The 11343-nt window shown below is 40.8% G+C and overlaps 3 protein-coding genes across 4 annotated transcripts in view; 1 reads left to right on the top strand and 2 right to left on the bottom strand.

Moving 5' to 3' along the window:
• Nucleotides 1-681: 681 nt before the first annotated feature.
• timm17b (translocase of inner mitochondrial membrane 17 homolog B (yeast)) lies at nt 682-4389 on the bottom strand. Its single transcript, XM_068598553.1, has 6 exons — nt 4325-4389; nt 3160-3259; nt 2992-3055; nt 2625-2753; nt 2434-2544; nt 682-1892 (listed from the first exon to the last, which is right to left on the bottom strand). Exons 1-6 carry the CDS (start codon nt 4348-4350, stop codon nt 1801-1803), a joined length of 522 nt encoding a protein of 173 aa, XP_068454654.1. The 5' UTR covers nt 4351-4389; the 3' UTR covers nt 682-1800.
• A 10-nt stretch (nt 4390-4399) lies between these two features.
• pqbp1 (polyglutamine binding protein 1) lies at nt 4400-7353 on the top strand. 2 transcript variants are annotated; one of them, XM_068598551.1, is made up of 7 exons: nt 4400-4456; nt 5282-5349; nt 5433-5544; nt 5997-6097; nt 6324-6524; nt 6617-6674; nt 6926-7353. In XM_068598551.1, exons 2-7 carry the CDS (start codon nt 5283-5285, stop codon nt 7074-7076), a joined length of 690 nt encoding a protein of 229 aa, XP_068454652.1. In that variant the 5' UTR covers nt 4400-4456; nt 5282; the 3' UTR covers nt 7077-7353. The 2 variants fall into 2 exon arrangements, with proteins under 2 accessions (XP_068454652.1, XP_068454653.1); XM_068598552.1 differs by having other exon boundaries at nt 4417-4549.
• Nucleotides 7354-7421: 68 nt separating this feature from the next.
• The window catches only part of gpkow (G patch domain and KOW motifs), a 5278-nt gene continuing 1356 nt past the window's right edge, over nt 7422-11343 (bottom strand). The window contains exons 4-11 of the mRNA XM_068597851.1: nt 10451-10557; nt 9611-9815; nt 9358-9490; nt 8611-8773; nt 8334-8454; nt 7932-8001; nt 7749-7834; nt 7422-7663 (exon numbers count right to left, since the gene is read on the bottom strand). Coding sequence (XP_068453952.1) covers nt 7538-7663; nt 7749-7834; nt 7932-8001; nt 8334-8454; nt 8611-8773; nt 9358-9490; nt 9611-9815; nt 10451-10557 — 1011 coding nt within the window. The 3' untranslated portion in view covers nt 7422-7537. The remainder of the gene's footprint in view (nt 7664-7748; nt 7835-7931; nt 8002-8333; nt 8455-8610; nt 8774-9357; nt 9491-9610; nt 9816-10450; nt 10558-11343) is intronic.

Genomic DNA, 11343 nt, shown 5'->3' with positions numbered 1-11343 from the left:
TGCAGCCGAGAGGCTGCAGGCCATCCTGCTCACCGCCAGCTTGCAGCCCAGAAATAAGACTATTAAAGCAGAGTTCTGGTACTTTCTTACGCGTGTGAATTTAATTTTTAAAAAACGGAATTACTTTGATCCCCGCAGGCACATAACGGTGAGGGAAAAGCAACACAAACGCGTCCCCATACGCGCGGTGGTCAGTCAGCAGGATTAAACGAGTTGAGCCGTTTAGAAGGATGACAGGGGAAATCTGTCCAGAGGAAGGTGGAGGAAGACTCGGGGGAGAAACTCTGTGGCTCCGTGGGGCTTTATTGCAAAAGTTGTAGCTCAACAGAACATAGATATTAAGAAGTATTGTCCGGATGTATATATTAGGTGTATTTAGGAGTATTTCAGGACCTTGGACAGGAGTCGGTGGGTGCAGTACCCGCTGGGAGACGACAGGGGGCGCGCATTCACAGTAAATGGAGAGACACTGTGAGTCAGCCGAGGTCCAAGTAATGTTTGTAATCTCACCGGTTATTATCTCACGCCACTGCATTATTTTAAGCTTCATAAAGCTGCGGCCACGTGAAAAAGAACAACACCAGAAACAGTCTTAAGGAACATTGAGGCCTTTATTGTTTTTTTAATCTGCTTTTGCAAGATGCATATATTAAGACAATACAAATAAACATTCTTTCTATACACAGTTTAACAGTAAAACACACACACAGGATAACACTGAACCATCTCAGAGACAACAGAGAGATGGACGTTAAAAAGTGCTTGATGGGTAACGCAGTGCTCAAAGTGCTCGGCGTGTGCATGGAGAAGCAATTCAAGCCATCATTTTTAGGGAACTCGTCCCTATTTTTCACGCTTTGTGCTCATCCTTCTAGTAGTTAAGCTAATAACTACTCGACAAAGATTCAACGTGACAAACGCTGCTTCGGAGAACAAAATGTGGCTTTAGATTGTGTTGAGCATCATAAGTGCACACATTTTTAAAAACACACTTTTCTTTGTTTTGATTGTCACAGTTGACACATAATTTAAGACTTCAGACTCGCTGCTCCCAGAATACCCGTTCCTCCCAGATGAAACCTCACTGACGTCTCATTTGTCTTGTTTCTCTACTGTTCTGCCTTGCAGCCTTTAAAAAAACTAAATCTTTGCATACACATGTCACGTCTTTGGAGGACTAAAGGAATAGTTTATCGTTTCGGGAAATACACCCATTTGCTTCCTTGCTAAGAATCACATGAATAGATAAATGCCAACTCACGACGCAAGTCACTGCACCTGGCCAAGAAAGAATCGGCACACAACAGCGTGTAAAATAAGAAATGTGTAGTTGTTACCTTTGGACAAAGCCGGTCTGGCTTACAGACTGCTGGATCCAGGGTTGGTCTTCTCATCTTACTCTCTGCACCAAGGCAAACACTCGCAAAATGTCAAACTATTCCTTTAATATATTGCTCTTGCCTAAATGTCAAATAATCAAAATGGATTCATATACACATTTCAGAATTGCATATTTAACCCATCACAGTGAAGAGTAACCGTTGATACAGAGCATGTTGCATGAGATGCCGGAAGGTGCAAACATGAGGTTTGTCGCAAACATTCACTCAGAAATAAATAAATAAACTCACAGTATTCAGCCCCTGAGGTATACGTACATGGTGCACCTACTCTTGACACCACTGTAGAGACGAGTGTCTCCACATCCTGGTCCTCCCGACACGTGCTGGAATGTCTGGCGTCCTCCCTGCTCTCGGATTCGACTCACTGCGTCCACAGCTGGTCTCCGCCCCGGTTGCTCTACTGAAACTGCTCTTTTGCCCCCTGATGCGGTTGCTGCTCACCTCCATCTTTTGGAGGCAGCTGACTGGGGTCTTCTGCGAAAGGAATAGCTGAAGAAAACAAGAAAGTTATTTCAAAAAAAGTTATTTTCTAAGGTTTCTAGGCAGTATCCTGCTAATATATGGTATTAATAGAATAATAATACACATTCAATTAATCTACTTCATCCACTTATACAATGGCGGATTCCTACATTTCACAGAAAAAAGCCTTTTTTTCCTGAAAGATATTTTATAAATTAGTAAAATAAGTATTGCACACTCGCTATTGTTACCAATAACCTGTCTGTTTTTTTTAAATTTATGTTGCAACTTGTTGCATCCGCTATGTGTTGGTGCACAGAGACTTATGGCACCACAGAAGGATTTTTCAGTTCAGTAAATACGAGTCTACTTTTACTCAGAACATTGCATTTCTGGCCTACCGACAAGTTTCACAGCACACAATGTTTGGCTTGTCATAGAAGGAAAAGCACTGGTGTGATGAATAACATTCAGATGAGTGCGATCCGTTTAGGCGAGCTATACCTGCAGGGTTCTGGTATGGTGCATGCTGTCATGGTTTAATGTGACGCTGCATGGATTCACTTACGGTTCTGAAACTGCTGTGCTGTATATCTGGTCAGGAGGATCCCAAAACCCTCAATTAGAGCGAGCAAAATCCCCCCCATCATGGCAGAGCCCATCATAGTTAACGGCCCACCTGGAGGAAAACACAGAATTCACTGAATCACACTTGATTGGACGAGATCAGGTCGTTGGGATGTGTGGGCCTCCTCTTACTGCGTGCTGCCAGGATGGCCCCAGTAAGTGCACCGCTTGTTATGGAGTTCCAAGGATCCTCTTTCCCTCTGAAGCGAACCAACCCGCAGTCGATTGTGGAGAAGAGTCCTCCCCATATAGCAAAGCTACCTGAAAACCACCAAAAAATAAGCCAATGAGTGCCTGCACGTCTAGTTTAATGTTGGATTTTAGTTTTAGACAAAAGTAAATGTTACACCTGAGCTCTGGCTCCCACAATGAGCAAACTATTTTGCAGGAGAATCATTTCATATACACAGAGAGTGATGCTATGTATGTCTAGCATGCGCCATATGCACATTAAGACTCTGAGAGCGACAGTAAAGGAAACAAAAGAAGACGACCTCACCTCCAATCTGAGGAGCTCTTATTCTCACTGCATTTGCACTTCCTCTCAGTCGGTAGCCGACGCCCTGAAACATTAGAGCACTGTTGAATGCTCTGCCTTTCAAAACTCTGATTAGTGTTGGAGCATATCATAATTATTTGTATTATTAATATGATGTGGTGAACTCACTGCAGGGGCATTACGAAAGCCCTTGATCACCTGGAACACCCCTCCCCCAATGGCACCCATGGTGTAAGCACCTCCACAGTCGTCCACTATTCTCCAGGGACTTTAAGAACACACGGGAAGACAAAGTTAACACAGGATAAATTATGTGATGTCAAAAAAATAGACAAGGCAATCCAAAGCTACACATTTAACCACAGACACTCGTCATTCAAAATAGTTTAACATGGAGAGAACACTGGAACCGACAGAATTCACAATTTGCTACTGCAATGATTTTGTCTGTTATTTCAGCAGCTGCATCCAAATGTTTCAGACCTTTTTGTTGCACCATCATATGCTGAAACAGTTAGCTGATTAATAGGAGAACAAAAACTTAATCTACAACAACAATTGATCACTTGCTTAGATATTAGATTATCAGCAAAAATATAAAATTGGTATTCTTCAGTATTAACAAATTAACCTGAAAAAGAATGAAAAATATAAAATTGGTATTAATTGCAGTCCCACACAGCGAGTTAAATGCATATTATTGTACAACTGTAGCCTAATATGCACAAAATAATTTGAATACTATAAAACAAATATATTTAGTTTAACTGCTTATTTCTGTCTAAACGTAAACCTCATCTTATATTAAAAGTTATTATAAGGGTTTTTTTGTTGTTGTTGCAAGAACCCTACATATGCAAGTTATATTTCAGCCTTGATTAGTTTATTGTAATGCCTGTTATCTGTGCATATGACAATACACATATCTTACATCTTGATCCCTGTAGGAGCTGGTTCAGGATCGATCTTTAGTTAACTTAAATACTGTAGTCTCTCTCTTTTGGGCAGTGGAGGCTTTAAACCAAGCTACACAGTCCTTAATGAGTCACATGTGTGAATTATATTTCGTGGTGTATTTATCTCTGTATGCCATACTCAAAAAGACACACGCATGTAAGAGTTTGCAGGAGCTCAGCTCAGTAGCATTGTGTCCCTGAACGCATCTTTATCTCTTTATATCCCTGAGCCTCCACTAAGCTAGCCGGCTAACGCACAGAGCGTCTCCGTTCACTGTCACGACAACTTCAACATGACGTGGAAAAGCAAATCAGTGTCCGAGGTTACGTTGTCGAATACGCAACGAAGAGGAAATGTTCATGCATACTAATCTCACCAAGGTTCACGCGCATATTCCTCCATGTTTGTTGTCGTGAAGAGAGCCGTGCTACGTCATCATTGTGCGCGCCGTGTGCTGCTGCGGGAAGTCGTGTCCCCCCGAAGAGGCGATTGTCTTAAAAACAGAAAGGTAGCGTTACATTCATTTTCATTCATTCAGTTATTTTTGGAAGTGGAAGTTTTAGTGTTAGTGGAGTTTTGGGAGTATTTACAAAGTGCTCAGGTGAGTGCGTTTAATCGATATTTAATCATCCAGTTGCTCACACTGGTGTCTCTTAGCGTGGGGGGGTGCAACACACGTATTTAATGAAAATAAATGTCCTATTGTGTTTAAAGAGATTCTTTTACAAATGTAAAAGATCTCTTTTATCTTTTATAGAAGACCTTTTATCCAAATCCGAGTAGTCAAAAGTATTCGAGCAACAGTAGATAACGTTTCAACCCTGCCTCTTTACAGCTCAGTATTACTGTTGGTTAATACTAGCTCTGTGGTGTGTGTGTGTGTTGTTTTGGTACATTGTTGGCATGTCCAATCTCTTTTTGACTGGGGCAATTTTTATTTAAAAGATAATGATACTTGCCGATCACAACACCAAGAAGAATGGCACTTTAGAAATGCAAAATAAAGCTTCTGAACTTTATTCCTTAAGTCCTACAGTTGTACATACAAAAGTACACAACATGCAAAAGTAAATATTTCATATAAAATAACACATTCAAAGTATAATGTATCACCAAAAGTATTCATCATACTTCAGGATAATGGGGGTGGCCTATCATATTTCAGGAGTGGCCATTGGTGGGAAATCCAAAACATTTATCTATGTTGCAAAGATTTTCTCTGCTTCTAGCTGCTGAAGTTTGTGGCTGATGGATTCCTGTCTTGTTTCATCTTCATCAGCATCATCATCATCATCATGACGAGTTAATCCTACCTCTCTTCTCTCTGTTGCAGGATGCCTCTACCCGCTGCACTGCTGGCCCGCTTGGCCAAGAGAGGGATTGTTAAACCGTCAGATCAAGGTAATAATAAACAATCTTTCAGACATTTTATTTTTCATTTTCCATGTGTCATGTAACAACTTTTATTTTTCCAATTCATTCAGAGGCAGATGAAGAGATTATTGCTGAGGATTACGATGACAATAATGTGGATTATGAAGCTACGAGAGTGGAGAGTCTTCCCCCAAACTGGTACAAAGTGTTTGACACTGCGTGGTACGTACTTATGCGCTTTACAACATTCTTACAACAGACTCCACGGGAATGTCAAGTTATTCTGGCACTGACATCATTTATTTAAAAATAATCTTAAGGGATTTTTGTGGTCAGCACATTTAGTTTTGATTTAGATATGCATACGTTTTATATATTAAAGATGACTTGCAATAAACTTTTGCTGTTCTATATTATATGGTAAATCTATATTTTATTAGATTTTATGATGATTCACACCACTACTTTGTGTATGTTTTATAACAGAAGTACATTGGAAATGAGTCTTACTGCTTCATTATATTTGTATTCTTGATGCTTAATGCTGAGTTGTAGTGTATTTTTAATCATCACATCAAATAAATTAAATTAATACATTTCCTAATATTATTATATAACCTCAATCATTGCTTTTTTTTCATGCTAATTCAACCATTTGATTTATTTTTCCTCAGTGGTCTTCCTTATTACTGGAATGTGGAGACAGATTTGGTGGCCTGGCTTTCCCCAAATGACCCATCTGCAGTAGTGATGAAACCTGCCAAGAAAATTAGAGGTATGGCATTTAAAAGCCTCTGAAACAACATGTTGATGACACAGCACATATTGACGATCACCACTGTAATCGTATCAAAATGGAAATCTTTGTGAAATGTATTTCTGGTGTGTGACTTACAAATAATTACAGGTCTGATCATCATTTGGCAAATAATCAGATTTTGCAGTTTGTTTGTGGTTTATTTGCTGACCATTGCCTTTTATTTTATTTTCACATCGTTCAGCCGAGGGAGCGGATGAGAGAATTGAGAGGCCGTTTGAGAAGCTGGAGAGAGAGCGGGAGCGGGAAAGAGAAAAAGAGCGGGAAAAAGAGCGGGAAAGGGAACGGGAGCGGGAGAGAGACCGAGAGAGGGACGAAGGGAGGGACAGAGACAGAAGAAAGCCGAGGAGAGAGGACGCAGCACCGTACAGCAAGAACAAAAGAGGTAATTACGTCAGCGTGCTAAGACACAAGCGTTCACAAATGAATGATGCTCTTTTACATGAATGTATGTTACATACTTATCTTCCTTTTCAGGGAGAAAAGATGATGAGATGGACCCCATGGATCCAAGTGCTTATTCTGATGCCCCAAGGTACAGTAATATTGCTTTAACAAGCTCTTTGTCTTTTTGTTCCATAAAAACGCTGGATCCTTCAATTCCCAGAATGCAATTGAATGCATCGTTTCTCATTGGATCTTTCCTGCCTAAACCATCACATAAGAAAGTCAGAGTTGTACTAAACATGAATTTGATGTGTACAATTGGTGGAGTAGCTTTTGAATGGTATGAGCAGCATATACAACTGTTTATTAAAGCAAATGTCTTTTTATTCATTTTTATAGGGGCTCGTGGTCGACTGGCCTGCCCAAGCGTAATGAAGCAAAGACGGGTGCAGACACCACAGCGGCGGGCCCCCTGTTCCAGCAGCGGCCCTACCCGAGTCCGGGGGCCGTGCTTCGGGCAAACGCGGCGAACCAAATTCCCAAAGAGTAAGCAGAGCTCCCAGGAAACAACTAACAAAGACACGGTTGTACAGTTCGTCTTCCTTTTGCTGTAACAGACAGACGCTTAAGTTTTCCTTTCATTCTGAAACATGTGTAAATGTCAGAAATTGAGCACTGAGCTTTTTACACCACCAGTGCTCAAGTTCTCTTGTCAAACATGTAGAAATGTTGTAAATACTTTTTTATATGATCTAAAGATTGACTTTGTTGTTGTACTAAAAGCCAATAGTGGACTTTATTTGCTAATAAATCTCAAGTTTACTGTGGTAATGACTCATTGGAACTTTTCTTTGTGGCTCAGTGGTAGATCTTGAAATAATATCTGCACAAACACAAGTCTTTACAATGTTTTATTACAAAATATCAACACTTTAAAATCCATTATTTTTTTTTATATACCAGAAACACGACATTTCACATGTGATGAAGGACAAGGAGTATTTGAAATCATCAGTCTGTTGCTCCCACATACTGACAAATGGTGTCATAATCCAGAGTGAACACTTTCTCGTCATGTCGGTCCAGCTGGACCATCGCTCTGCACTTGTTCTTGTCCCGTTGGAGGATTCGGCCGACCTGAACAAACAATCGCACACCAATTAGTCGAAGTTACAAACCAGTGCACGTATCCTGCAGGGTAGACGATCGATCCTCTGCTTACCTGTCCTCTGTGCTCGCCCAGTACAACCATTATGGAATCGTTTTCACTTTTAGGAATGATGGTTTCCAGCATGTCCTGCTTCACGTCTGCCATAAAAAAAAAAAATCAAAAAAATAATCAGCTGATGTTAAATGTCAACAAGGAACTGATAAAGTAACACCTGAGGGGACACTAATGACTCACCGTCTAACAGTCTTCCCTCCTCGGTTCGACACACACAGATATTCGATGTCAGGACATCCTCCACATGCATCTAGAAGAAAACAAGACTGACGTTAACACCTAAATAAAAACCCATCATTTAGAAGCTTTTCTGTGACTGAGTAACATGTTAAATAGGTTTTTAACTGCTCCTATTCCAGTAGTTATTTCATTAATTATGAAACGATAAATATATATTGTTTTTGGTGAGTTTGATTTCAATTAATTCTCTGGCATAAAACAGCTGGATTCTAACATTTTAATTTGAAGACATTTTAATTTAAAGACCCATTTGAATTCAAAGACTCAAAGGATGTGCGAGTAGTTTGATACAAACAAAAGAGGCTTAAACGACGATGCGATATGTTTGGGGTATCTCGGTACCTTGGAGTTGTAGTACCGGCCCCCTTTGAAAGCTTTGTCTACAAAGCGAACTTTCAAGTCCCTCTGGAGCCAGGAGCGGGGAGCCGGTGGCCGTCGTGCTTCTTTCACTGGCGGTTTCTCCCTGAGGGGGAAAGAAAAAAACCCATCTTCAGTATATTTACTCCAAAAAGAAAAAATTTAGCGCTTTTTAACCAACAAATGGAAATGAGAACGAGTGAAAAAATGTGTGAAATGAAATTCTAAATAAGAAAACATCTTTTGCTGGAAGAGAACCTACCTGTCTTGACTGGACTCTCTGTGTTTCCTCTTCCTGTCGTCGCTTCCTTTGCCTCGTTCTGACGACTTGTGCTTTCCCTCGTCAGCATTATTACTTTGCCTCTCTTTCTCCTCCCGTCTGTGTTGCTCCTTCTCTTTCTCTTTGTGGGCTTTACTGAGGCGACCTGATTCAGAGAAGAAACAAATAAACGTGCTTGCTTTAACTTAGTTGGTTAAATTATAATTTAATCTGCCAGTTGTTTTCGCAATTATTGTTTGATGTCAGGAAATACAAAAAAGAAAAAAGACCATTAAAGTTTCCCAAAGGCCAAGTTGACATTTAAGTTGCTTGTTTTTTCTTCTACCAAAACCATCTTGGTCCAAAACTAAAAAAAAAAAAAAATTCACAGAGGTTTTGGGTATTTTTGCTTAAAACAATATGTATGAAAATTGGTTAACACTTTGGCAAATAAATGTTTTTACACACAACATCAGGCAACTTAAGATGTGTTCCTTCAACTGGAGACTTCAAACATTTTCATCCTACTGTGACATCGTCGTGACTTCAGGTACAACAATAGCATAAAAACTGGTCCTTTTCTATACAGACATCAATACATACATCATAATTGGTTAAAATGAAAAGTGGGCCAACTGATTTTTGGAAATAAAATGACTTCGGCTCAACACAAAGCGAAGTCTATCAGCGTTCAGATCATTTTTCCAGAAATGTTCAACTTTTCCATTTTCTTTGCTGACAGTTACTTACTGAGGTCTTTGCAGTTTTTGTCGTATTCCTTGCGCCCAACCAGTTTAATAGCGTGCTGGCTGATTGTCGCAGACTTGCCGCCAATAGCCAGCTTCACTACAACTCGAGCGTTGTCTGCATCCAGGCCTTCAATCTGCAGCGCATGAATGAACGTTTTTGACTTAACTTATTTCAGAGAAAACAATACATAGAAACAAGTAGTTAGACAACAGATGGTGAATATGGATGCAAACGCATTTCAGATCAGCGGTACCTTGCCATACAGTTCCTTATGTGCCCCCGACTCCACCAGCACGCAGCCGCCTGGACCCATCACGAGTTCCTCTTCCTTCTCCTTCTCATCGCCTGGCTTGGGCGGGCGCTTATGTCTGGTGGGCTCCAGGTCCTTTATCGATGAGCGATCGGCTCCGAGACCCAAACCCCTTGGACGGAGCTGGTGTTCGATTGGCGCCACGTGTCTGAGTAGACGGGGACCGACAGAATGAAATCAATGAAGAAAGAGATGGACATGTTCAGGATGTAAAAGAGGCTGGAGGTGCATGCGGCTCATCTCATCTTGTATTTTAAATTCAGGCTACTTCAGTACAGAGATAAGTAAGAAAGTCTATTGCTTCTCCTTATGATTTTTTTTAATTCAAACATAGTAATCACCTGTAATTAGTGGTTGTATACGACTGCAGTTCTCCATTAATGCAGGTTAATGTGCAAAAACATACAGATTTGACTAGTTGTGACTATAATCAGTGGAAATACAGTCAATGTCCTCAAGTGGCAACGATCATTTTAATTATAGATTAGTCTATCGATTCATTTTTTTTCCGAATAATTGATTCATTGTTATATTAGTAATTGTTAGTATATGAAATATACATAAATTGTGAAAAGTGCTCACAGCTTGTTCTGAGTGCACGAGTCTAAAGATATTCAAAGATTTCTCAGATATAAAACTGAAAAAAAGGCAAATCCTCACATTTAAGAAGCTGAAACTACAGACTTTAGCATATTCCACTTAATTGAACAACAGAAAAGAAGTTAAGCATAACGTTACATTAGGAGTGACCATGGTAAAGTAAGGCATCAGTGAACTACTCACTGTTTAAAGGTGCGTCCAATGCCTTCCTCTTTATTCCAGCCCATCCCTTTCAGCATAGCGATTCCATAAGCCTCAACAGGAATGCTCTCATAGTCTGCATCTGTTGACTGACGAACATATAGTGACGTCATCTTTTTTGAAAATCAAGAGACATTTAAATGCTCATACAACCCAAGAGAAGAAGTACAGTCCAGTCTGCATGAATACGCGCCAGAGCTAAATGAGGTGCTTATGTAATCTTTGAATCCTGAACCACAAAAAGCTGTCGTGGCGACTGAAGCGGTTTTGAACGCCAGTCTTAGTCAGCCTTTTGGCTCCAGACTGTCAGACTCAGTGACTGAAGTCACCAGGCAGCAGCAGCCACGGCAGCCCTCGTCAGAGCGATGGCCCGGCTCACCTCTGCCTCCGCAGAAGGCTTTTCCTCTGAGGGAAGCTGGGAGTCCGCGCTCACAGAGCAGGCTGCATTAAAATGAGCTCCGGGGCGCGGCGAGCACGCTTCCCCTGACTCTCGTGTTCTGACAGTCGCGTCTGCAGTGATTGAGAGCAGATATGGGACGACAGTGACGAGACGTCCGAGGCCTCGGATGAAAAGAAAAAGACATCTGATTGGTTGAGCGCATGTTTCTGGGGAGAATGTTGACGGCTGTCTGCTCACCCCGAGCATCACTGTACTGACAAAGTTCGCCATATCCACACGCATGCGCACAGCTGTGTGTGCACACAGGGGGGTTATTTCACTCTGACAGTCAGCACTTTCACATACTCAAATTTCAAAAGTAGCAGGTCTACCAAATGTTTTTGTACTGTCAAGTGTTTTCTATCCTATGCTCATCGAAATGCGTCTCTAGCAGATTATATTGTGATCATCACATTTAATACCAGAATAAATTAAC

Source organism: Clinocottus analis, unplaced genomic scaffold (assembly GCF_023055335.1).
Source record: "Clinocottus analis isolate CAN_PGR_092001 unplaced genomic scaffold, fCliAna1.0.p SCAF_4, whole genome shotgun sequence".
NCBI classification, from domain to species: Eukaryota; Metazoa; Chordata; class Actinopteri; order Perciformes; family Cottidae; genus Clinocottus; species Clinocottus analis.
The sequence above is the reverse complement of the archived record's forward strand: the minus strand, read 5'-3'. Positions and strand labels throughout refer to the sequence as shown.

Excerpts from the sequence above, each read along its gene's own strand:
- timm17b (XM_068598553.1), bottom strand. The coding sequence starts at position 4,350 with ATGGAGGAATATGCGCGTGAACCTTG. Across the intron at positions 3,260-4,324 it reads GAATATGCGCGTGAACCTTG|TCCCTGGAGAATAGTGGACG; the intron begins GTGAGATTAGTA and ends GTGTTCTTAAAG. Across the intron at positions 3,056-3,159 it reads GCTTTCGTAATGCCCCTGCA|GGCGTCGGCTACCGACTGAG; the intron begins GTGAGTTCACCA and ends CTAATGTTTCAG.
- pqbp1 (XM_068598551.1), top strand. The coding sequence starts at position 5,283 with ATGCCTCTACCCGCTGCACTGCTGGCCCGCTTGGCCAAGAGAGGGATT. Across the intron at positions 5,545-5,996 it reads AAAGTGTTTGACACTGCGTG|TGGTCTTCCTTATTACTGGA; the intron begins GTACGTACTTAT and ends ATTTTTCCTCAG. Across the intron at positions 6,525-6,616 it reads GTACAGCAAGAACAAAAGAG|GGAGAAAAGATGATGAGATG; the intron begins GTAATTACGTCA and ends CTTCCTTTTCAG.